The sequence below is a fragment of the Syngnathus scovelli genome, chromosome 1 (genome assembly GCF_024217435.2).
Source record: "Syngnathus scovelli strain Florida chromosome 1, RoL_Ssco_1.2, whole genome shotgun sequence".
NCBI lineage: Eukaryota > Metazoa > Chordata > Actinopteri > Syngnathiformes > Syngnathidae > Syngnathus > Syngnathus scovelli.
This window is the reverse complement of record NC_090847.1, coordinates 17,871,634-17,899,273: the sequence shown is the minus strand read 5'-3', so window position 1 is coordinate 17,899,273 and position 27,640 is coordinate 17,871,634. Positions and strand designations below refer to the sequence as shown.

Genomic DNA, 27,640 nt, shown 5'->3' with positions numbered 1-27,640 from the left:
CAAACAAACAAACAAACAAACAAACAAACAAACAAACAATAAACCAACAAACTGAAAAAAAATCAATAAAGAATGCTCGAAAAGGAGTAGAAGGAAGGATAGCTTTTTAGATTCCTACCCCTTTATCACTTTATCCATTAAACTAATGATTCAACATATAAATCTACAACAGAACACAAGTAGATATACTTTCAAACTTATTTTTCTGTTTCATTTTTGCTTTTGTGTAGCCATTTGGCATTTTTAGTCCTTGTACCCGCATATTTTTGTACCTTTTTCTAAACTGGTGGATCTTTGGACACACTATTAAAACAGTCTTTCAGTAATTTGAAGGAACAGAGTAAACTGAGGATATGGATTAACAAACTGGGGTAATAGACTATAGTAGATTGTTATATAGTTATGGATTAGTAATCTGAGGGAATGATTTATACACTCACAGAATGTTTGCGAGGTTTTCAGTTGTGGGCGTGAGAAAATAATCTTGTGAAATATGTCCCTCATGGTACCTCGTAGTAGAATGTGCCACAAGTCATACACTGATCAGTGTTACCACCCAGTGGCGTCTTTTGCTCTGTGCACCGATTGAGGACACAATCGGTACTTTATTCGCCCATTTTCTATACTGCTCATCCTCATAGTCAATCGGATTGGTCATTAAAATTTTTGTCATAATTCCATCTACAATACAAAAAGGCATGGTCAGAGTGAATGAATGTCAATAATGATCTTTAATGTCAATATATACAGAACTTGAAAGAAAAATAGAATCTTAAAAATCAAATGAAATAAATACAATATCATACAATTTCCACAATGTCTTTAAAAGAGATATCTATGGAATTTATGTTTTTTGATTCAGCCTCTCTGGTTTAACAGGTGCATTCCATTCCCCCAGAGAATTCCCAATACAGCTCCCACACGTGCTCTTCATCTTCAGAATCTTCACTGTAAATATTAAGATACAATGGATACAATCAATTGCAAATGTACTAGGTACAAACAGATCAAACGAATGTCAATAAATATTTATAAGGACTATTTTCATCCGTTTTTCAGTCTCATTTTCAAAGGTAGAGGTTTACTTGCCGAAATTTGGTGCTGATATTTTGTCCATTTATAAAAAATATAGATCATTGAGCATTTAAAGAAAACACTACCTCTCTGAAACAGATGCAGTAAAAACCTCATGAACAGAGGCCACTGTATTAGTTTAATCCAGGTGTACCCAAATAAATTAGCAAGTTAATATGTATATGTGCAACTAAGAACTTCTGTTGTCACCACACTGTTTCACATTCAGTTCAAGATATTTTGTCCACCTGCAGCCATTTTGTAACCTCTTTAGATACATTGTAAGCATCACAAACATGAATTAAAGGTTAACAAAATACAGCATCTTTCCACACATGCAAATATACTGCCAAAAGTGCTAGAACATGATTTTGATCCGTACGATTTAGCAGTATGTCAAAAAGAAGCATTTTGCTTGTGGTACGCTTCCAGTCAGCAAACACTTTGTGGTCATTTCTCAGTCAACATCATCTTGCCAGCACTCTCGCGCATGGACCTTTTACTCCATATTGTGGAGAAAAGAAGAGAGCAAATGCAATCAAGGAAGGAGAAAGAACCGAGGCAGATAGGATGGCAGAACATAGATGAAGAGCAGTGGGAGGGGGTCGGGGCACAGTTTAGCGAAGCAGCATTGTATCAGCCAATCACAGTGAAGGAAAACATCAGCTGGTGCGTTTCTTCCTGGGGAAGAAAGAATGAAAGGCGAGGAGGGCAAGTGCATATGAAAGCTGTGGAAATAAATACAAGTCTGTCTCCCCAGCAGTAACAGATACAAGTTTCTAGTCTTGCTTTTGAGCCCATGTCTTCGCATAGGAGCCTCATCAAGTGGGCATATGCACAGAGCCGTGCGTGTGTTTTGTCAAATAAATACGTTAAAAAGGGAGACGGTAGCTTTGACTGGCCACTTCTTCAGTCCGTATGAGTGAGGTCAAAATGGTAGCATAGGCTCCCTGTATGTTTATGTGATGTGGTTCTACATGTCTGTTGAGGTGAGTTTCTTCATGCTGCGTCGCTGGGCTAAACTGGATGCGGCCACAGGTTCTAGCACGGGCTGGCTTGTCTTCTGGCTCAGCGCTGAATAAGTGGCAGCCATGGCTCCCTGTAAGGAAAAGACACTAGACATTAGCTACTACTCACAAACACTTCTCTATATTTTGGAATACACATATCCAACTGCTCAATGCAGCTGGATAGATTATGAATAAAAAACACACGCTTCCACAAAAATATGCAGCAGCGGTGGGTTCTTTTAGGTGAGGATCTGCATAGAGTTGCAGATAAATCATTTTTATTTTCACCATTTCAGTCACTATGGAACTGATAAAACTGTTCACCCCTTGATAAGAACGGTACCTGCCCTATTAGTTTATTATCATGAATGAGAGAGAAGACTGCTTACCAACAAATAGATGAACATTCCACAAATATGTTAATATTTCCGAGTTGGCAGAGGTGTGGGTTGAACTTAAGGAGCCTAATTACTGAGTTATAAATGGTCATTATGGCACACAACATCTCTAAAGTCATGGTTATAGAGCCCTTCACAGCCTACGTCACAATGATGTCACAATGTTAGCTGGAGGCAAAAGAAACTGACGCTGGAGGCAAGTGAACGGTAGCCAGGAGCAAACACTGCTACTGTTGCGTAGAAAAATGCCAAAACCATATATATATATGCCGTCGCGGCGGGCGGGGCTAACGTTGCCCGGCCAGCTGGCCGGCCGTTCCCCCCAGATATAAAAAAAATAATTTTCCAACGGATTTACACGATTCACGAAAATGATACTTTCGACGGAAAAAAACACAGAAATCTGTGGATCTGCGGAAAATTCTCATCCCTGAGGAGGCTTGGCCTAGATCAGTGAAAGGGATGTCCCCCTCACCTTGACGAGGTGTGGTGCATCATGGCGTGTAAGCTGGAAGTGAGGAAGTGCATCTCTGCAGGAAATCCAGGAATGCTTTAGAACTTGCTCTGCTGTGTATCGCTGGTGGGGATCCACATGGAGCATGTGAGACAGGAGGTCCTGCAACACGTAAGCACACCCAGTTGCTCAAACAATCAGCCTTTAGAAAATGTTAGCACAAATAATACTAATATTAGAAACACACCGAATCCCTTACAGTAGTAACTTTTAGTTATACTTTAAACACTAAAACTACAAGTCAGATTATTATTTTAACTTGACCCGTAAATGACACAAAGTGACATATTTACAATGTAGTAGATGTCAGAGAGACCATGTTACCTTTGAGGTGTCTGACACAGTATCCCAGTTACCACCTGTCAAAGAAAACTTTCCAGAGCCTATTCGAAGCAGAATCTCCTCTGGTGTGTCATTTGGCCCATTTGCAAATGGTGTGTACCTGACAAAAGGATTAATAAAGCATTAAGAACTTAATAAAAGCTATATTTAGAATCACAATTATTGTGTTCATAAACCCCAGGATGGGTTCTGTATGAGTGTCTTCAAATGGAAAACACCATGTATCCTGTTTCGGCCTTACCCAGCCAACATTGTATATAATAGAACTCCAAGACTCCATATATCACAGGCTGCATCATAACCTTGCCGCATTAGTACCTAAACACAAACACATGGAAAGACAATCAGAGACTGAAGTATTTCAGATGTAAATTACCGACTTCCTCATACACTGCAACCCATTAGGCTACATTCTGAACAGCTCAAGTGGCAGTTCTCCTCTATCTGGCTCACCTCTGGTGCCACAAAGTTGGCGGTATAGCAAGGTGTGAGGAGTAGGCCGTTGCCCCCTCGAAGCTGCTTTGCAAAACCAAAGTCACAGATCCTGATTGAGTCTGGATTCCCAGAGTCGTCCATATACAGAATGTTGCTGGGTTTCAGGTCTCGGTGCACTACCTGACAAAGATGAGTTGAAAAGATTGGATGATTGGTGAGCTTGTCACAGCTTGATGTGTGTGTGTGTGCGTGCGTGTGTTTCCTCACCCCTTGACAGTGGAGGTAGTCAACAGTCTTAGTGATGGTGTAAAGCACGGCACTGGCCTCTCGCTCAGAGAAAAACTTCTGCCTGAGGATTTTGTCAAGCAGTTCTCCCCCCTTCATCAGCTCCGTCACCAGGTAAACATACCTGCCCTCATCGTACACCTGACACAATCACACGTAGCAAGTCCCTGTCACCATGTTCGGCTAAGTATGACTTGTGTATGATGAAATACTAATACAACAAATATTGTACTAACATCCTTGAGAGTAATGATGTTAGGGTGTTGGCCGTATCTCATCAGGATTTCAATCTCCTCAGAGGGGTCCCTCTTACTTTTGTCTATAATCTGTGACATAAAAAAAACAATCAAATAGTTTGCATTTCTACTATTGTTTCACGGGTGCCTGATGAGATAATTTGAACAGTCGTGCTGCCCTCTGCTGGAAAGCTGGCCTTGTTCATCAGATTTAGAAAAACAACAGAGTGCAGCATAAACCAAAAATGAACTTTAAGGGCCGGATACTTGAGGGTGAAAATGGCAAAATGTCCTAACGAATGTACCTTTTGCGGCATGTTGTACATGTGCTTCTTTTCATTTCATGCATGAAGCGTGTTGCAACACTCGCATTGAATTTTGTGCTATGTGCCTGCATTGAACCACTGGAGAAGATTCGCTGGGTGAATGTCACAATAACATTGGGTATTGTTTGTATGCGAGTTTGACACTAGTATTTATCGCGCTCTGAAATTGTTAAAAGGATCACCGCAATATTTTGCATTTCATGGACAGTACTAACTAGTATGTTTTTCAAGCTGTAGTGTGGCAAGGAAGATGTTTTGCTCAAAGAATTCAATATATTGAAGCCGAGCGATTGTTGTAATATTTGCTGCGGGCGTTTGAAGTTGACATAAGTAGAAATGTTCACATGAACTTTGAAGAACAATTGCAATTTTATGAGGAAAGTATTAATGAATCATTAATGAAATGAGTATTAATGAAAATATCACATCCAATTGTGTTTAGCCATGGCAGTGAATCTCCCAACTACTTACTGTAGGAGCACAAATCACGCAATAGAAAAAGATAAATATGCATCTTAACATCTTATATGACTAAAGTTGATGTTTGGCTGCAAAATATATTTTGGGAGTTGTTTAAATGTCAGTGAATGGTCACCTTCACAGCATAGTCCATGGCAGAGACTCGGTGTACACAGCGTTTACAAATGGAGTAGGAGCCGACTCCGATGTCCTCCTGCAGCTCGTATAGATCCAAAAACTTGGACCCCGCATGCATCTGAAAGACCAAAAAAAGAGGTATTTACATCTCATTGGTTGGTGTATATGTGTTATCTAACTATGATCAAAGGGAATGTATTATGGAGAAGACTTTTTAGTGTCTTGTATCTAAACATGTCTGGAGTGCCTGGTCATTCAAAGTTTTGTGTCTTTCTTTGGCTTGTCTCTGGTCCAGAAGTACTTTTATTCACCACAAAATATTATTTCATTAAAAAAAAAAAGAAAACACAAATCTGTACTTTTCACTGCAACAGTAACTTTGTCAACACCAGGCACACAACTGACAGCGAGGCATTGAGGAATAAATTGAAACTGGAAATGCATAGTGCCCACGCATTTGTATATCCATTCACATCGGTTTACCTTCCTTTGCAGCATGTGTATAAAAAAAATGGAGCAATGTTGCATCGTACACCTCTTAAAAACTTAACAAATAAGAAAATAAAACCAAAATAGATCATTCTCGATCATTGAACTCATGCCACAAACTTGTTATTACGACATCTGGGAACTTAGAAATTGTGAAAAAATTGCAAAACATGTCTACCGCAACACAATATTTTAATTTTGTAACAACAAACAGTACAAGTGCTATTCGTTTTAATAAGAAACACAGTATGATAAAATGTTACATTTACTGTATTGGTGTACATTCACTGTCGAGTATTTAAATCCAAAACTCATTCATCAAAGCAGAATGGATTTGTTATCATGCTTTATAATACACCTTATTTGGTTTTGTATTATGTACATATGACCTGTATCTAATTTCAGTTATTGTTACTTATGTTTTTTTTATGGAGCGGCATGGTGAAGCACTGGTTAGCCCGTTCGCCTCACAGTTCAGAGGTTACGTGTTCGATTCCACCACCCTGTGTGGAACTTGCATGTTCTCCCTGTGCCTATGTGGGTTTTCTCAAGGTACTCTGGTTTCCTCCCGCATCCCAAAAACATGCTTGGTAGACCGATTGAGCACTGCAAAATTGGCCATAGGTGTGAGTGGGAGTGCGGATGGTTGTTCGTCTGTGTGCCCTGCGATTTGGCTGGCAACTAGTTCAGGGTGTCCCCCGCCTACTGCCCAAAGTAAGCCGGGATAGCCGTGGGGACATGCTTAGCTTCTAAACATATATACTGTATTTTAAAGCAAACACAATGTCGATATTAACATGAAGCTGCGCACTGATGATAAATGACACAATATTTTCTGAAATTACAATACACAAAAAAAGCATCACATGTTAAGGCAGTGATGCCTCCAAAATCCAGATGAAGCAAATGTAATGCATGTGGAGGGAATGTGTCTTGGCGGTACAATTCTCAACACTATATTTCACAGTTTGAGCTAATCTGGTCCTGCTTAAGCATACAATTACTATTCTTCGAGCCATGAATGATATAACCGTGCTAATGAAAATGTTTGGTATGACCTGAACTACAACTGCTGGCCATCCTGAAAACCAGAATTGATAGTGTTACTTGTCCTCTGATGCCACTCCAGAGCCTTCAGTTGGAGTCTTATGACAATGCACTCCACTCTACTTTGTCTCTTTGTTTGTGTATGAACTTAAGTGGTGTCCTATTAAGAGCAAAAAATGAGATGAACGAATGATGAGCCTTCATTGTATTGCCTTTGTGGTGTTCGCAAACCTCGAGACCCTTTTACGCAAGCTATACAAGTGGGATTGAGTTTACCTGAACTATCGGGAGTATACTAAGGAGTGGGGAACTCTTGTTTTCATCCATCGGCGTTGGAGCAACAAAACTGAAGCCTTTGAAGAGCTGGTGGGCGTTTGCACTGGGAGGGATACCTGGGGAGTCTAAAAGAAACAAGTTGCATACATTTTTTTTTAAAAAAAATACGAATACAAACACTCAATAAATTATGTAGTGACAAGTACAAACACAAAGCAGGATAGTTTTCAACCTAACAAGCTTAGACTGAGTGAGAGTGTATTTGTATACCTTTAGGTGTCTTTGCAGTGAACTCTGGGTCGAAACAGAACGTGTCATCTGGTTTACCTGCCGCCGGCTTGAACGGGGGCTGTAGCTCTCTCCTGAACAGTTTCTGATGGGGGCCACATTTGTCCATTTTAGATATTAGGGATCAAACCCTTCCCATAAACTGTTTGTAATGCGTGGGTATACGTGAATTAGAAAAATTAAAAGACAGGTGTAATAAGAAATAGGGTGCGTTAGGAAATATGTTCCGAACGTGCTTCAGTTCAGAAATTCAGAGCCTTGTTCAAAGCAGCTGTTTGGTTATTCGGAATGTACCAAAAATAGTGCCGGAGCAGGGGCCTCAGAGTGAATTTCCAAACATACTGTTGTTTTAAATCAACCCCCTCACGTGTTCATACGTGTGGAAGTGTACCCTTTAATTGACATGCTTATTAAATTATCGTCCTGGAAATAAATTATTAGATGTTTAAAGTTTTTTTGCATACCCCTGCCCCTTATTGAAAAATACTGGTCTTATGCATCATACAATCCTGTTTTGTAGATGAGCTGGTTTATCGTCTGGTCCATATTAAAGGGGAAATCTTGTCATTTTGGTTTAAAAAAATATATTTTGCTACACCAGTCCTGGAACCTTTCTGACACATCTGATACATGAAGGAAAGGCCAATATCCCTCGTTATTGAACTCGCTCCCATTCCTCTACAATGGTGTCCAGCCACCAGCAGTCTGCTGGCTAATGAACATTCACGCAGAGCTATTAGCTCACACACAGCCAGAATTGGCCAAATGCCCAGATGCACACATACAGTGCTGGCACGGCCAAAATTAATGACAAAACTGAACGTTTGTGAAGTGTGAATCTTCAACAGAAGCTGCAGTTACATGTGTATTTGTGCGGGTAGGTGGGAAATGGAAAATGATTGCATGTGTGTGTGTGTGTGTGTGTGTGTGTGTGTGTGTGTGTGTGTGTGTGTGTGTGTGTACTTGTTTTTATTAGTATGGGGGGTCCGAAGACAGGGAGCCCACCAACAAAGTGGGGCCCTGTGTCGTTGTGGGGTCCAAAATCATGGACCCCACTCGGGAAACCACTCTAAAACAGCTTGAAATGCTCTAACAACATGCCTCACGAATTTTTTTCACTTACCCCTCATGGTCGCAATGTTGAGAATTGTGTGTGTGAAGTGTGTGTGCTCAGTAGCGGCCCCCCGACCATGGCAAGTGGTATTGCAAGTATACACACTACCGGAAGTGTGTGTGATTCAACCAATCAGGGCACCTTGTGATCCGAGTGTTGATTAAGAAAATAAAATGCTATTTCCTGTAGATTTAAACCAGGTAATTATTATTTTAGTAACCATAGCAGCTAAAATAATACTGTAAACATAAAATTCCTGCATTACAATTGCAATTTATCTACGTTATTTAATATTCATTACACTTGCTTTATAAAAATACGCTCATTCTATTAGGCTTATTTTAAAAACTGTCTCGTGCATTTTTCATGTTCTAAACATAAAAATAAAGGTATAAATAAATAGTAATTTATTCTTTACCATCAGTTTACATATTAGTTAAATCAGCATCTCGTGCATTTTTCATGTTCTAAACATAAAAATAAAGGTATAAATAAATAGTAATTTATTCTTTACCATCAGTTTACATATTAGTTAAATCAGCAGGTATTGCATGTGTTAGCTTCATGCGGCTAAAACCACCAGCTTAACGTCACTTCGCCACGTGTGACGCCGCCAGACTGAGACTGCTCCGCGACGAAGACACGCTGCTCATAACGAAACACAACATACACGGTGAGTAAATCAACTGCATGTAAATACTAAGTACAAGAAACTGATGTAGAAATGCTTTTTGTCCAGACCCCGAGGGGTTTATATGCAATGATTATGGCTTCGGATTCGGTATATTGTCACTCGGATGGCGTAACGTTTTCCCCTCAGACAGTCCGGCTTTTTAACTTGTTATTCATCTTAGCTTGCAGTGGTTTTAAAAACAATGGTGTAAAAGAGAACGACAGAATGTATAATTGCTCCGTGTTATATTCAGGATGATTTCGATGTGCTAATGTTTCATAATTGCTAAGCCCAGAACCGGACTCTGGCCGTAATTGCCGAAACCACTTCAAAACTCGTCAAACACGTGTGTGCTCAGTGTTATGATATATCTGCATGTCTTCTGTATTTCTCGGTGGTTTTCTATCAGAATGCTTTCTTTAAATAACACAAGCATTCTGACGCAAATAAAACTATCCGGAAACTAGCTTATTGGCTAATTAGCTACCGCTAATCAGGATGCTACGTTCACTTTTCAAACACAAACATAATAAAAACGAGTTGGTAGCTCCTGAAAAGTATAACGAGTTATACTGGTAAAACTATTGAAATAACTTTTCTTTGGATGCAGCACCTGGTTGGAACTGTGACTAGTTAAAAGTAACAAAGCTCAGCTTCAAACCGACAAACATTTTCATTAATATATCAGTATTTTCTGAAAAATATTCTTTCTTTAATCACTCTTGTTCTGTTAGTTCTCAGGCCAGGCTTATTCCTTCAGTCTTTATACAGTGGATGATTACAAATCTTTTAAAATTAATATAGAGTGCTTGTTAAAGTTCTCTCTGCCATGTTTTGAATTATTTTTTAGAGCCAGAAATGTCCAAAAGGAAAGCAAGAAAAAAGCCTGCTGATGAAGCAGCCTTTTACATTTAATCCTCAAAGGACAAACCTGGACTAGTGGAAAGATTTATTGATGATCAAAAAGGTAATAAACTCATTTTTAGACCATTTATCCATTAAGTATATATTTATTTATTTTATAAAACAACACAAAAAACAATCAAATTCAGATTGGTTGTTGTATTTCTGTTTCTAAGCGAGAACTTAGTATTAAAATTGTAAGATAACACCACAATTATTTGGTTAAAGGTGTATCTTAAAGAAATATTTTCTCATAACCAATGGTTTTATATAAAATGTCCTTGCAGGAAGAGGCGTGTTTGCTACCCAGCACTTTGAACAAGGAGAGTTCATCTTATAATACAGGGGTCAACTTCTGTCAGCAGAAAAATGCCAAACAAGCAAGTACTCTGAAAAGGAGAGTACATTTCTCTTTGACTTTGAATGGCAGAATCATTACTGGTGGTATGTATATCCAAATATTTTCTATACAATAATTATGAACTCTAGAAAGAAACTGGAATAAAATACCCTAAATTAGTGAGTCACTCAGAAGCAATATTTCAATAACACATCAGGATTGTGGCATTAACAATTTTTTTTATTTAGTGCTATGATGTTCAAAAAGACATTGTTTCCCTCTCAACTTTTCTTTTGAAATGTTGCAAGTTTTTATTTCTGTAAGCCAACTTTTATTTTACTAAAAAACTAGTTATATGATACAAAATGTTTGATTTCTGTTTTTTCTTTCCTAGTATTGATGCATCAACAGAGGATGGCTCTCTTGGAAGATTAGTGAATGACAACCACAAGTCTCCAAACTGCACCATGAAAAAAATAGTAAATGACGAGCCCCATTTGTGCCTTTTTGCCATCAAAAACATAGAAATGGGAACTGAAATCAATTACAACTATGGTGATTCTAAATGGCCATGGCGTGAAAAAGTAAGTCAGTAAGATCAAGTATGCAAGTTGGAATATTAATTTGTTATTAAAAAAAAGATTTTTGTCTCTTTTATTTGAATTACTCTCAGTATGATGTTGGTAAGTTATTTGTGGTTTTGATTCCAGGTGACAGGCTCTCAGGCTCCTGTTGACGGTGCGCTGCCTGAACCAGCCAGAACTTGGCAGGACTCTGGCCCTGATGATAACATCAAACAAGATGCCAGCCAACAGGTAACATTCAGTTAGACTTTGTTGTAAGAAATAAACTTTGTAGACCTTTTCTTGTTCTCTTAGTTTACAGCTTTTAGTTGGAAAGCTGTTCTTTAGTCAGAAGGTACCTTAAACAGCATTCAGCCAACCATTGGATCACATGGTTTTAGTGGTTCTCCTCATAGAGCCCAAACGAACCAGTGGCACACACACCTATAGAAGGATTGTTGAAACATGCGCCCATGGGTGTCCAACCAAGCCAATCATTCACACACACATAACAGATTTCTGATGGCTACTTGTGGGGCCCTCCGTATGGATCTAAAATTGTCTTGGTTATTCCAACCAAGCCAATCATTCACACACACACAATAACAGATTTCTGATGGCTACTTGTGGGGCTCTCCGTATGGATCGAAAGTTGTCTCATGTTTTTAGATCATATTTTGGTTATGGACATTATGGAGGCTGATTATATTACAGCTATAGTTCCACACATCCTCAACAGCAAAACGACTAAAGTGTCATGCTGAAGGATGCTCCACTACATCCATAAAGATGCTGTTATAGGACCTGATTAGACATCAGGTCTGACTGGAACACTTTAGTTAGAAAAGCTTGTTTGGTTTTGGGGACTAACTTCACATGATTTAACTATACAGGTCTTGAGTCTGTCATTTGTCGTGTCTGTATGATGTTGGTAAGTTATTTGTGGTTTTAATTCCAGGTGACAGGCTCTCAGGCTCCTGTTGACGGTGCTCTGCCTGAACCAGCCAGAACTTGGCAGGACTCTGTCCCTGATGATAACATCAAACAAGATGCCAGCCAACAGGTAACATTCAGTTAGACTTTGTTGTAAGAAATCAACTTTGTAGACCTTTTCTTGTTCTCTTAGTTTACAGCTTTTAGTTGGAAAGCTGTTCTTTAGTCAGAAGGTACCTTAAACAGCATTCAGCCAACCATTGGATCACACGGTTTTAGTGGTTCTCCTCATAGAGCCCAAACGAACCAGTGGCACACACACCTATACATGGATATTTGAAACATGCGCCCATGGGTGTCCAACCAAGCCAATCATTCACACACACATAACAGATTTCTGATGGCTACTTGTGGGGCCCTCCGTATGGATCGAAAGTTGTCTTGGTTATTCCAACCAAGCCAATCATTCACACACACATAATAACAGATTTCTCATGGCTACTTGTGGGGCCCTCCGTATGGATCGAAAGTTGTCTTGGTTATTCCAACCAAGCCAATCATTCACACACACATAATAACAGATTTCTGACAGCTACTTGTGGGGCCCTCCGTATTGATCGAAGGTTGTCTCATGTTTTTAGATCATATTTTGGTTATGGACATTATGGAGGCTGATTATATTACAGCTATAGTTCCACACATCCTCAACAGTTAAACGGCTAAAGTGTCATGCTCAAGGATGCTCCACTACATCCATAAAGATGCTGTTATAGGACCTGATTAGACATCCAGAACTGACTGTAACACTTTAGTTAGAAAAGCTTGTTTGGTTTCGGGGACTAACTTCACATGATTTAACTATACAGGTCTTGAGTCTGTCATTTGTGGTGTCTGTATGATGTTGGTAAGTTATTTGTGGTTTTAATTCCAGGTGACAGGCTCTCAGGCTCCCGTTGATGGTGCGCTGCCTGAACCAGCCAGAACTTGGCAGGACTCTGACCCTGATAATAACATCAAACAAGATGCCAGCCAACAGGTAACATTCAGTTAGACTTTGTTGTAAGAAATAAACTTTGTAGACCTTTTCTTGTTCTCTTAGTTTACAGCTTTTAGTTGGAAAGCTGTTCTTTAGTCAGAAGGTACCTTAAACAGCATTCAGCCAACCATTGGATCACACGGTTTTAGTGGTTCTCCTCATAGAGCCCAAACGAACCAGTGGCACACACACCTATAGATGGATATTTGAAACATGCGCCCATGGGTGTCCAACCAAGCCAATCATTCACACACACATAAAAGATTTCTGATGGCTACTTGTGGGGCCCTCCGCATGGATCGAAAGTTGTCTTGGTTATTCCAACCAAGCCAATCATTCACACACACATAATAACAGATTTCTGATGGCTACTTGTGGGGCCCTCCGTACGGATCTAAAGTTGTCTTGGTTATTCCAACCAAGCCAATCATTCACACACACATAATAACAGATTTCTGATAGCTACTTGTGGGGCCCTCCGTATGGATCGAAGGTTGTCTCATGTTTTTAGATCATATTTCGGTTATGGACATTATGGAGGCTGATTATATTACAGCTATAGTTCCACACATCCTCAACAGTTAAACGGCTAAAGTGTCATGCTCAAGGATGCTCCACTACATCCATAAAGATGCTGTTATAGGACCTGATTAGACATCCAGAACTGACTGGAACACTTTAGTTAGAAAAGCTTGTTTGGTTTTGGGGACTAACTTCACATGATTTAACTATACAGGTCTTGAGTCTGTCATTTGTGGTGTCTGTATGATGTTGGTAAGTTATTTGTGGTTTTAATTCCAGGTGACAGGCTCTCAGGCTCCTGTTGATGGTGCGCTGCCTGAATCAGCCAGAACTTGGCAGGACTCTGGCCCTGATGATAACATCAAACAAGATGCCAGCCAACAGGTAACATTCAGTTAGACTTTGTTGTAAGAAATAAACTTTGTAGACCTTTTCTTGTTCTCTTAGTTTACAGCTTTTAGTTGGAAAGCTGTTCTTTAGTCAGAAGGTACCTTAAACAGCATTCAGCCAACCATTGGATCACATGGTTTTAGTGGTTCTCCTCATAGAGCCCAAACGAACCAGTGGCACACACACACCTATAGAAGGATTGTTGAAACATGCGCCCATGGGTGTCCAACCAAGCCAATCATTCACACACACATAACAGATTTCTGATGGCTACTTGTGGGGCCCTCCGTATGGATCTAAAATTGTCTTGGTTATTCCAACCAAGCCAATCATTCACACACACACAATAACAGATTTCTGATGGCTACTTGTGGGGCTCTCCGTATGGATCGAAAGTTGTCTCATGTTTTTAGATCATATTTTGGTTATGGACATTATGGAGGCTGATTATATTACAGCTATAGTTCCACACATCCTCAACAGCAAAACGACTAAAGTGTCATGCTGAAGGATGCTCCACTACATCCATAAAGATGCTGTTATAGGACCTGATTAGACATCAGGTCTGACTGGAACACTTTAGTTAGAAAAGCTTGTTTGGTTTTGGGGACTAACTTCACACGATTTAACTATACAGGTCTTGAGTCTGTCATTTGTCGTGTCTGTATGATGTTGGTAAGTTATTTGTGGTTTTAATTCCAGGTGACAGGCTCTCAGGCTCCTGTTGACGGTGCTCTGCCTGAACCAGCCAGAACTTGGCAGGACTCTGTCCCTGATGATAACATCAAACAAGATGCCAGCCAACAGGTAACATTCAGTTAGACTTTGTTGTAAGAAATCAACTTTGTAGACCTTTTCTTGTTCTCTTAGTTTACAGCTTTTAGTTGGAAAGCTGTTCTTTAGTCAGAAGGTACCTTAAACAGCATTCAGCCAACCATTGGATCACACGGTTTTAGTGGTTCTCCTCATAGAGCCCAAACGAACCAGTGGCACACACACCTATACATGGATATTTGAAACATGCGCCCATGGGTGTCCAACCAAGCCAATCATTCACACACACATAACAGATTTCTGATGGCTACTTGTGGGGCCCTCCGTATGGATCGAAAGTTGTCTTGGTTATTCCAACCAAGCCAATCATTCACACACACATAATAACAGATTTCTCATGGCTACTTGTGGGGCCCTCCGTATGGATCGAAAGTTGTCTTGGTTATTCCAACCAAGCCAATCATTCACACACACATAATAACAGATTTCTGACAGCTACTTGTGGGGCCCTCCGTATTGATCGAAGGTTGTCTCATGTTTTTAGATCATATTTTGGTTATGGACATTATGGAGGCTGATTATATTACAGCTATAGTTCCACACATCCTCAACAGTTAAACGGCTAAAGTGTCATGCTCAAGGATGCTCCACTACATCCATAAAGATGCTGTTATAGGACCTGATTAGACATCCAGAACTGACTGTAACACTTTAGTTAGAAAAGCTTGTTTGGTTTCGGGGACTAACTTCACATGATTTAACTATACAGGTCTTGAGTCTGTCATTTGTGGTGTCTGTATGATGTTGGTAAGTTATTTGTGGTTTTAATTCCAGGTGACAGGCTCTCAGGCTCCCGTTGATGGTGCGCTGCCTGAACCAGCCAGAACTTGGCAGGACTCTGACCCTGATAATAACATCAAACAAGATGCCAGCCAACAGGTAACATTCAGTTAGACTTTGTTGTAAGAAATAAACTTTGTAGACCTTTTCTTGTTCTCTTAGTTTACAGCTTTTAGTTGGAAAGCTGTTCTTTAGTCAGAAGGTACCTTAAACAGCATTCAGCCAACCATTGGATCACACGGTTTTAGTGGTTCTCCTCATAGAGCCCAAACGAACCAGTGGCACACACACCTATAGATGGATATTTGAAACATGCGCCCATGGGTGTCCAACCAAGCCAATCATTCACACACACATAAAAGATTTCTGATGGCTACTTGTGGGGCCCTCCGCATGGATCGAAAGTTGTCTTGGTTATTCCAACCAAGCCAATCATTCACACACACATAATAACAGATTTCTGATGGCTACTTGTGGGGCCCTCCGTATGGATCTAAAGTTGTCTTGGTTATTCCAACCAAGCCAATCATTCACACACACATAATAACAGATTTCTGATAGCTACTTGTGGGGCCCTCCGTATGGATCGAAGGTTGTCTCATGTTTTTAGATCATATTTCGGTTATGGACATTATGGAGGCTGATTATATTACAGCTATAGTTCCACACATCCTCAACAGTTAAACGGCTAAAGTGTCATGCTCAAGGATGCTCCACTACATCCATAAAGATGCTGTTATAGGACCTGATTAGACATCCAGAACTGACTGGAACACTTTAGTTAGAAAAGCTTGTTTGGTTTTGGGGACTAACTTCACATGATTTAACTATACAGGTCTTGAGTCTGTCATTTGTGGTGTCTGTATGATGTTGGTAAGTTATTTGTGGTTTTAATTCCAGGTGACAGGCTCTCAGGCTCCTGTTGATGGTGCGCTGCCTGAATCAGCCAGAACTTGGCAGGACTCTGACCCTGATGATAACATCAAACAAGATGCCAGCCAACAGGTAACATTCAGTTAGACTTTGTTGTAAGAAATAAACTTTGTAGACCTTTTCTTGTTCTCTTAGTTTACAGCTTTTAGTTGGAAAGCTGTTCTTTAGTCAGAAGGTACCTTAAACAGCATTCAGCCAACCATTGGATCACACGGTTTTAGTGGTTCTCCTCATAGAGCCCAAACGAACCAGTGGCACACACACCTATAGATGGATTGTTGAAACATGCGCCCATGGGTGTCCAACCAAGCCAATCATTCACACACACATAACAGATTTGTGATGGCTACTTGTGGGGCCCTCCGTATGGATCTAAAGTTGTCTTGGTTATTCCAACCAAGCCAATCATTCACACTCACATAATAACAGATTTCTGAAATATGGTTTCTTGTGGCTTCTTTGTTGTAAATTTTGGAGCCTTTTCCATGTTTTATATGTAAACTTTCCTGTGATATAAGGTTTTGGCATATTTCAGAGGATGTGTACAGCACCGGTCGTCTACCAGTTAAGATATTGGACAGAAATTTTAATTATTTTGAGCAAAGAAATTCTAGTCTTTATATTAATACAGCATATAAGAGTAGCTTGCAGAAACTAACAACACATTTCTTTTAATTCCCTCCATAGAGCTATCAATTATCAAAGGAGTTTCTCAAAGTGGACTACTCAGACAGTGATGATACTGACAATGATTCCCAAAAGGACTGCTCTGTACCTCTGCAAATCAATCTGCTCAAAACAAGAGTATATTAAATTTGACCAAGCATTCTTATACAGGTGCAGTTAATTTTTGTTTTAGAATATTGCTATACTGTGTTTTTTTTCTGTACTTAAAAATCATCATTTCAGATGGGCTGATCCCAGAAGTGATAGAAGTGACCTCTTGTACCTCCGCATCTCGTGGCCCAAGTAATGAAAAGTCTGCCAAAAAGGGAGGTGAGTTTAGAGTAATCCTTTTCAATATATAACTTTATCACAGTTGCTTTTAAATTGCCCAATTGTTACTACTGTATCAGTATCTAATTATCCTCACATATGCTGCTTACTAAGATTTAGATGACCCAAGCAAGATATATTAAACACCACTTGACTTTTTTTCTTAGACATGTAAGGTCTAAACTTTTGAATTTTGTCATAAAATGAAAATTGACCCATCCTTTCTCATGTGAGTTACAGGTCATTGCTAACCTTGATTATATGTGAGATGTTTGTTTACATCTATTTTTAAATAGAGGTAATGTATACATGACACATTTACCTCAAAAGAGAGAAAGAAAAATTGCTCTAGATTAACCTATTAGTGAATATGCAAATTCACACATTGTCACACCAAGGCAGATACCATTCTTATACAGCTTGCATTTAATTTTTTACACACTATATATTTCCAAATTTACTTTTATCATCTTTGTTTGTCCATGTGTAGCACGTTATCAAAGCAAATTCCCCATACATGTAAAACACTGTCTGAAAAAAGTTTTTCTCTGATTTTTATTTTTTATTTTCCCTGATTTTGCAACAACTTGTATCTGTTCTTAATGGTTTTGTCAGAGAAATGGTGCATCCCAATGTGCTGCCATGGTGGAGTTTGACTGCCTGTGCAACCTCTGTAGGGTCCAGGAATTGCTTCATCTACCAGCAGTGACATTCTGGTCAAATGCAAAACTGCTTAAAAGTAATCAAGAAAATGAGAGACCTCTTTCCCCCACCACCAAAACTGGGGGCATTCTAATGTTACCCTTTTGTGCATCTATTTTTAATTTTGTTAATATCAAAACAGCTGACACTGAAGACCACCTAGCAACTTAAATGACCGGATTAATATCTCAGATATTAACTGATTTACTTATGTCTATTGTAGGCTCATCACTGTTGACAAAGATAGTTGACGTTATAAAATATCTCATTTGAATTATATTGTCGGATAATTGTCCATAAAGTGAATGTATTCTTTATGCAATTTTGTTCTAATTAAGTTGTAAACTAAAAAGTGCTCTTCCTATGCCCTTAGGTAACGGAAAAGTTGTGAAAAGAAGCTGGACCCCAGAGGAATGTGCTGCAGTAAATAAACATTCAAGGAAGTATATATTGACAAATCAGGTTCCTGGTAAGCTTGACTGCGAGAGATGCATTGCTGCAGAACCACAAGCACCGAGCTGTTAAGTACTTTGTCAAAAAGAGAATAACCACCATGAGGAGAAAATATGAGTGAAACAGCTTCCCTTAACAGAGATAGAAACACATGGCTGGTCCTGTTTCACCATTTGTTCACTATTTGTTTGTGATTTTTTTTATGCTCCACTTCTCCTGTTCGTAAATGTTAGATTAAATAAGTTCCTTTATTCATTGGCTACATTTGTAATGTGTCCATTTAAAATTTTGACTCGACAATTATTACTTGTAAATCCTGTGTACTTTATAGTTAGCTAAAATGCAGAATTTAAATATTTTAAAATGTACCAATATGACTGAACAAATTGAAGAATATTAAGACTGTGACCAAGGAAAATGGACCAGAATCTGAATAAAGACTTCAGAATGTATTTTAGAATGCACATTTCAATGTATATCTAGTATATTTAGCCAGATGAAAGTATTAATAACACTAACAAAATTTTTAGGTTTTCTCAAATGATTAAGTCCACACAAATGCATGTTTGGGTTAGATTAGGGTTGGGGTTGAACTTGATAGATCCTCTTTATAAAGGCAGACCTAACAAGTCTTAAATCTTAACAGCAAGCTCCATAACTGGCTAAAAAAATAATGTGTGTATAGGTAGACCTCTTAAGGTTGAAATATTAAAAGCGATCCCCATAACTGACTAAAAATCTCATGTGTGTAAAGGTGGACCCCGCAAAGCCGGAATGTTAGAAACAGGCCCCAGATATGACTGAAAAACTGACATGAAAAAAAAAGTTTCAAATTGTGTTTATTGAAAGTGATTTTTAGTAACAAGATTTTTTTTGGGAGTTGCCTGATTTTTTTCATAGTTCTTGGACCACTAGAAAGGGTGGACCCCAGAACTCGGTAAATTAAGTTGGGTCCTGCAGAGGGAGGTTAACAAGGATGTGTGTGTGTGTGTGTGTGTGTGTGTGTGTGTGCCCACATTCCAGTCGATGGTGGAGAAAAAAGCATGCCGTTTGATCTCCTCCACACCGTCAGGTCCGGCCCCTTAAAACAAAGATCATATAAGCCTTCAGTAAAGCGGGCACGATGTAGCGGTATTCCTTAAACAGTATCAATACTTTCACAAGTTGTTCTTTGTGCAATATTCTGCACATGACTGAAGTAAATGCCAGCAGTTAAGTTCATGTTTGAAAAGAAGACTTTCTCCTTGAGCGCAGAAAATAGTCAGGCGTGGTAGTTTTATAGGTTGATTGACCACTAAATTGCAAGATTACTTACCTAGTCTGTTTGTTGGGTTACGTTTGAACAGCATCCTCAGCAAACTCTGGGCTTCTATACTAAGGAACTGAGGCATTCCCAACTTTGCTCTAAAGGGGGGGGAAAGAATGAAAAAGGTAAATTTGCCACCACTACACCGCTGTCCAAAGAAATCGGTTGACCTTTTGTCACCTAATTTTCCCTTAGGGTCGGGTGAAGCGCTACCATGTGTGATGTCTCTCCTCTAGTGGTGAACGGCATTATTACAACTTAAAACTGATCTGGCACTGGTATTTTCACAAACGATCTAGGGGCCACTCTGATTGTGGTCAGGGCCACTAATTGCCCACTTGATAAGACTGATCTTTTACTAAAGATTTCAAATAATGGAAGCGACATTGCCTGTCCACTAAAATGGACTGCTCGTAACGTCGTCAACAGGAACAAAGGTGTTGGAAAACATATGTAAAAAAGGATTTTGCACTTTAGGGCAGTTCTGATGATTTTTACCATTGAAAATCTGGAAAGGTAGCACAAATGACAAATGAAGTTTAAATTGATGGAATTAGAAAATAACAAAAATAAAATCTCTCTGAAAATTTGGGGTAAACCAATAACTGCTGTTGTTTGATTCAATTAGTCACTCATGCATGCGATTTGCCCATCTTGGGTAACACTGCATTTGAAACTTGGGATAACACGCCCAAACAAGTGCTCTGGGAGAGGCCGGTGCGCTGAATGACCCAGAGACAAAGTAATGCTAAGTTGATAGGAGTTTTATCTTAAGTGATATCGCAAGATTCCGTGACTGGCTTCATATCAGATGATTCCATTTAGAACCACAAAAATTGCATTGCTTTATAAACAATGTCATGAGGATTTTTGTTTAAATAGTGGAAAAGGTTCTTGCTGCTCCCTCACATTTTTTTGCTTGCAGAACATTGGCATAATTCCACGTGACAGTGAGCACCTGTCTTTCAAAAGCGGCACTAGAAAATGCTAAGTCAGTCATCGCAATTTGTCACAAGCAGCTTTCAGTATTTTTGGACCCATACAGAGGGCTAATTCAGAGCAAAATACAAAAATGCCTGCAACGTGTGAGGCAATGAATACTGTTGACTGCATCTGTAATGCTATCAAAGCTTCGTCAAGATACCACTGCATTAATATTGGGTGTGTTCAAAAAATGAGAATTTGTGGCCACTTGACGTTCAGGATCAATTATTTTTCATTTTTTTTGTGAATGAATATCTGGTAGAAAAGTTATGCAACACTTCTGTTGGGAACACTAAATAGAACTGACATAATCTTATCATTGTTAGAGTTCTATTCGAGCAGTTGCATTAGTGTGTAACTCACTTGAGAATCATGTTCATGGTTTCATTGCGGTCTTTCCCTTGAAACGGTAACGTCCCCGTCAGCATCTCAAACTGCAAACATAAGAGAAAGCAAAAGCAATAAAATAAGTGTACAATAACTCAATGAGTAAAAACAAGTTAACTCTGCAAAACATCTTTGTTTTAAAGGCAGAACTGTGATTTTATTGTTCTTTTTTGGTTTGAAAAAGGGAATTTTGAGTCATTTGCTATTTGAGATTATCTTCTGTTGTGTGCTTTCACACTAATGTTCAACATTTGATGCTTTGGCAATTAATGACTACATGTTCTTGGGCCTTGGTTCGGAATTGACAAGTCTAGTTAAAGATCATGAGCTAATGTTTGCGTATTGAGGGAGCCCCCATACCATTAGTACACCCAGCGACCACCAGTCGGCACTCTGCGTGTGTCCTCTCCTGTTGACCACCTCAGGGGCCATATACTCCACCGTACCACAGAAAGAATACGCCTTCTTGTCAGCATCCACTGACTCTTTGCTCAGGCCAAAGTCTGTACACAATGACACCGGATTATGTCTCGTAGAAAAACAACTAAATCATGACAGCCCCCACATAAAAGTGTATAAGTTGTGACTGTTTCCTTTTAAGAGCATTTAAAATTATATTGTAAGTTAAAAGGAAAAAACAGTGCACTAAATGACATTTTGAACATTTCTGAAAACAAGAATGATTTCAAACTATTCTTGTTTTGTGACATCCTACATACAAAATTCGCAGAAGATGCTTTGTTATATGGCTACACTGTGAAAAACATACCTGTTAACTTTACATGTCCAGCTTCATCAAGTAAGATACTGGGGGGAGAGAGCACATTTTCCCATGATGGAAAGATTCAAAACATTTTTTTAACACAGTGAAAAGTGTTCATGACTGAAAATCCCCAGGTGAGGATTTTGTGCAAATCATACTCTTGAATTTTGGGGCTTGAGGTTATGAGGTTCTAAAGCAACAAAAACACTCCGTGAATCTTTATGAAATAAAGGCTATGGTAAGTGCTTGTGTGTGAAAGTTCAGTGAGGTTTCGTACTTCTCTGGCTTGAGATCTCTGTAAACTATGCCCAAGTTGTGCAGGTGGTCAAGGGCCAGGGCCAGCTCTGCAAGGTAGAATTTCACATCTTCCTCTGTAAACATAACCTGTTAAGAACTAGACAAATTTACTTTCAGAACTCAGATGAGGACAATTGCGTGGCAAACAGATACATATGAGTAAGTACCAACAAGGCGAGGAGTATTATTGTCACAGACTCAACATTTGAAGAAGGTAACTGCATTCTTTTACATTGCCGGAAGCTCTAGCTTTGTTTCTGAGTGATGCTTTTACAAAAGCTCTGTCAGGAGAACAACCGTACGTCACTTAAGTTCCCATAGTGATACCCTTGAAAAGAGTTGACCAGGGCCATGAGCTGACAAGCAATTCATATTTGAAAAGCTGAAAGCACTTGTTTCCACCAGGAATCCCACTCAAACAATGATTAAATGTGAAGACGAACCAAGGAGACATGCCTTGGCAGTTGATGAATATAAACGTACGCCAATTTCACATGTAATGTTCATCTTAGCAATTCCTTTGGGTTTGAACAATATTTGTATTTTTCTATGTTGCTCTTCAAATAGAAATAAAAACATCAGATAGTAGGGATTAAAGTAAAATAAGACGTAGAGCAACAGGACATACCTCTTTGGATAAGCGAGTGAATACATCTCCTCCCCTGAGAAAGTCCAGTATTAAATACAATTTCCCTTCCGTCTGAAAGGCTGCAGAGGCAAGAAAACAAGCACAGGAATATAAATTGCATTTTTGGGGGAAATTTATTTGACATAATCTAACACCAAGACATTTTAGCATAATCTTGACAAAAACGGACAGATTTCGTTCAAAAACTATTCCTCAATGAAATGCACATTGTACACTGCTTACTGCAGGGCTATTGAAACCACTCCCCCTACATGCACTGTACATTGCATTACATGCAGAGATGATTTGTAGAAAATAGATTTTATTTAATTTTTATTACATATGATTATTTTATTTCTTTATATTTGGAAGAAGAGGTTCTCTTTTCACTTACAAATTTGAATGGGGCTTGGGTTGGTCTTTTTGGATGGGAATGCATTTATTTATTTATTTTTTGAATAGGTAGTGTCAGAGAAATGAGTAATATTTAACACATTGTGTTATTGTTCTTCAATGCAATTATTGAATGTTCAATAACATACGAAACAAAATGTTTCTATTTTTACTTGAATATCACAGCCTTCCAAAATTCCTAATTTTAACTGCCCATTTTGGAAAGAAAAGGAAACTAAACAAAATAAAATATTGGAAAATGTCAGATTTGCACATCTTGAGACTGAAATATTAGCCCATGAACAGGTTATACTTAAATTAAATGGAGAGAAACAGTGAAGCAATTTCAAAATTATGCCACGGATTGTCAATAGGATTTAAGTCTGGATTTGGGTAGGTCTGCTGAAGAAAAGTATCCCCACATCAGTCCCCATTTGTTTACTATCATTCATTAACAAAAATATGAGGTGCTTTCATACAGTCATAAAATTACACAAAGAAGCACATCATTTACTAATCAAAACACTTTCAAAGGCAATTTATGGCTCTAGATGAATTTTTCACATTTGTATTTAGCACTAAATTGATCATAAATAATTTCTTTACACTTCAGAATTATGCCACTTTGTGTTGACCACATCAAACATCAATGAAATACAGATATACAAATATTCATGTTTGTGGCTGTAACAGAACAAAATATGGTAAAGTTTAAGGTGTATGCCTACTTCTGAAAGTTACTGGATGAATACGGGGATATTCAAAAGTCCTAAACAAGAACTTTGGAAATACTATTATTAAATCAGAGGCCGGCCAAACATAGGAATAATAGTGTTTGACATTTAAAAGAGACATATTTTTCCCACAATTCATTCCCATGTGGGATGTCTGCGGCATGCTAAGCATTGAGAATTATACAGACGAACGCCCCGTTTCGAACATCCATTATTTCGTTTTCCATTATTTCTTATGGGAAAAACTGAATCGGATTCCGACCAAATCGGGTCTGACCAATTTTCTGGGATGATTTATGGTCGAAGTCAGACGTTCTACTGTAGCACACTTTTCACATTTTCATATTACCCTCACTAAATTTAACAAGTTTTGAAATGTTTGTCTCATGAAAAAGAGGCACCAATGTCGCTGCTATATCTAGCAAATATTAATGCCCATTTAGAAACTCTTTCTCAAAAACACTTAAATGGTTTTCATTTTCTTACCGTAGTGCAATTTCACTATGAAGGGATGATTGACCTCCACTAAGATGTCTCTCTCCATCTTGGTGCGAACTCTGTCCCTGACTGTACACAGGAGTGCAGTCACGGATTAAAATTAACACTGACAACAACAGAACACAAATTTTTGTGCTATGGGCTTTGTAAATAGTCACATTACCTTTCAATGATGCCTTTTTTAGAACTTTCATTGCATATAATTGACTAGCATCTGGACCCACAATTTTTCTCACCAAAAATACCTGGTTTGGGAAGAACAATTTAGGATGATGAACAGAGCAATAGAGAGAGAGCAAGTGAGCTAGACATTTGACTTGATGTGTTCTCACCTTGCCAAAAGAGCCCTGACCCAGGACCTTGAGGAGCTCAAACTGTGATGGATCTGCTTTCTCACAGCCCTCTTTTACGTGGTGAGTGATCGGAATCTCCTTGTATGTCCCTTCATCCTGCACACACAGGAACAAGTGAGCGAAACCTGTTTCACATATGCCAGTCTACATAGATTGAGACCTTACTTACACAGTGCGTGTAACACTCTCCCTCCTCCATGGGCTCATCCATGATCTGATGTCCATTGACCTGCAGCCGCAAAAACAAATTACATCATAGGAGTCAGAAAAAAAGCTAAACTCGAGGAAAGCTTGTGAATCCGTGCTTTCAACTGAATAGAACTGCGGCTCCAACACACCCACGTGAATGATGAGCAAATCAACAGATGAAAACGATGAGTCACATGCAATAACAGAGCTTTTTCACCAACATGAAGTCCTGTTTGTTGACAAACAGTATGGATTCCATGCTCGAAAATTGCACATCCTATACAGCAGTATAGCTCTCTTGTAATTAGCAGTCTATACTGTAATTCCTGACCAGAGCGGACACAGCATGGCTCTTGTGATGCCTGACATTTACTATGTGGCCTCTTTCTAATAATGTCGCTCTGGTACGTTGTAATAACAACGAATTTATTATTAATGACTGACAACAGAGAACTGCGCTTTGTTTCTCTCAGATAAATATGTAAAACATAATGCAATGTAAATAACTAAAAAGCCAATCAAACGCGTACACAAATGTATCATCGTTTTCATGTAAATTAAATTATTGTCAAGAGACAAGTGCTGCAGAGATTTTGCAGGTTTCACTTATGAAATGAAGCTTACTGCATGCTGTATTCAGTCTAATGTGTTTGTGTGTGTTGAATTCCATCAAGGCTCTGAAGAGAGAGGATGAGTCATACCACTACGCAAGACCACTCAGTGGGTGGAGCCACTGACATACACTCACTGACATCCACAGAACGGAGGACAACAAATCACTTTCCAATTGGATTGAACTACAGAATGTTGTACGAGCTTTAACCTTTAAAAGACATGAGATGAAAGAACTCTGAAGCAATCTTTAACGCTACAATATTAAAATGCAAGTCTTGGTGCATCCGTGGAGCCTGAAGTGTGACATGCTGGCTACAGCTAAAGCCAGGACATCATTCACACATGAATCTTCACTCCCACATCTGATGTGGCTCATCACAGCTTGTAACAAGAATGCAGCCTACACTTGCAGCATGGCAGGCCTTTTTCCTGCCATTTTCAAACATGGAATTGATCATTTTGAAAAGACCAGTCTTATTGAACACGACTGTGTTTGAATGTCTTCCACCATCCAAAACTGATGCAAAGTGGATTAAAAGGCTACCCTAGTTAAAGTGGCTAATCTACCTGTTTACTTCATTGCTTTAGTCAGCTGTCAGTGTGCCTCATTTACAATACATTGCATCAGTGCGTTTGTAAAAGGTATGCACAACTAACAATCAGTGATGACACATTTCGTGTTGTCAATATGTATCAAGACGGTGCTCTAGTGACTAGCTACTCTGTAAACAAAAACAGTGGAGTTCTGAAAATGCATTTCGGTTTGACATATTGTATATGTGTTTTCAGAGCCTTTTTTTAAAAAAAATCTCTAACTCCTATAATATCCCTCGCGTCTTTGTAACAAGAGGAAGCTGTGGGTCCCAGGGTGACAACAGTTGAGAATCACCCACGGTTTTTTTTTCTGTTATACTGGTTCCCAGTTTAGAAAAGCAGCTTGAAACGGGTTGAAAGAACGCGACATATGGTTTTAATAACGCATACTTAGCAAATAATGTTAAGAAAAAACAACAACATGCGTAAAAGTAGGGTGTAAAATATTTTGTAAATTTACACCGGGAAGTTTATATGCAACAGCATCACTCTTTTTACTGGAGCTGGGAGCAACCCTGAGCGGTAACTTCAAAAATATTAACTTGCAAATATGTAAAAACACAATCATTTTTATTTTTTTAATGAATACAATAAGAGAGAAGAGAAAGTTACCTGATAGGGAACTGTCACTTGGCACACGAACTACATGCTAATGCTACATGCGGTAAGCTAGCACAGCAGCAAACTCCTCTTGAGAAGTATGACAACAAACGGTACAAGAAAACTGCGCGTCATTGTACTATGAATCTGACATTGTCTCGAAAGGCTAGTTTTGTTTTGGGTTTTTTTTTGGGCGGGCGCAGAGGGGACATTTTTGAAACACAGAAAGCCAGACGGCGGTGCAACAAAAATAAACATATTCCCAGCTGTTAGCATTAGCTAGCGTGTTAGCATGCATCGCGATGCGCTGCAGATCGTGACACGAATTGAACGTAACCTTCAACTACCTCAACTCGGCCACAAAGCCGAAACAATCTTGAGCAAGTAAAAATACATAAACCCACCTCACTACTTCCGTTGTTTATCTCCATGTTGTGCCAGAATTCCTCTCCAAATCTAAGGCATCGTAGTCCACCTAGACTCACGCTCCAAAGTACATGTTGCCCCCAGTGTAAAATCCCGGCTACTGAGCTCGGTCGTTCACGGGGGTGGGCGGGATGCGTGGCTGATCGTGGACCACTATCAGGGTGAGATTTTGGTGTCACTGCGTGGGTAGATGATGTCAATGATCGGACCATGCGCTCCGCAACGACACCGTTACCCCACCATAGCTGCGAATATGGCGGCTACTGTGGTAACTGGTCGGCGAATGAGTTTATTGACGTACTTGTGACGCAACTCAGTTAAGGATTTCCCCAATCCACCGCAAAGCACCGGATCGACATGACAGGCTTCGCAAGCAAGGCTTAT

The 27,640-nt window shown here is 39.2% G+C and overlaps 1 protein-coding gene across 1 annotated transcript; it reads right to left on the bottom strand.

The window, feature by feature from the left end:
- Positions 1–712: 712 nt before the first annotated feature.
- Positions 713–27,543, bottom strand: rps6kal (ribosomal protein S6 kinase a, like). The gene is made up of 22 exons (XM_049762001.2): positions 27,235–27,543; positions 25,002–25,061; positions 24,812–24,928; positions 24,643–24,724; positions 24,468–24,548; positions 22,855–22,934; positions 22,207–22,313; positions 21,936–21,973; positions 21,527–21,669; positions 21,143–21,213; positions 19,805–19,893; positions 19,506–19,570; positions 7,300–7,402; positions 7,030–7,154; positions 5,216–5,335; positions 4,295–4,384; positions 4,041–4,199; positions 3,792–3,953; positions 3,580–3,656; positions 3,321–3,438; positions 2,958–3,098; positions 713–2,173 (listed from the first exon to the last, which is right to left on the bottom strand). The coding sequence occupies exons 1-22, from the start codon at positions 27,466–27,468 to the stop codon at positions 2,048–2,050; spliced, it is 2,388 nt and encodes a 795-aa protein (XP_049617958.1). The 5' UTR covers positions 27,469–27,543; the 3' UTR covers positions 713–2,047.
- Positions 27,544–27,640: the final 97 nt, after the last annotated feature.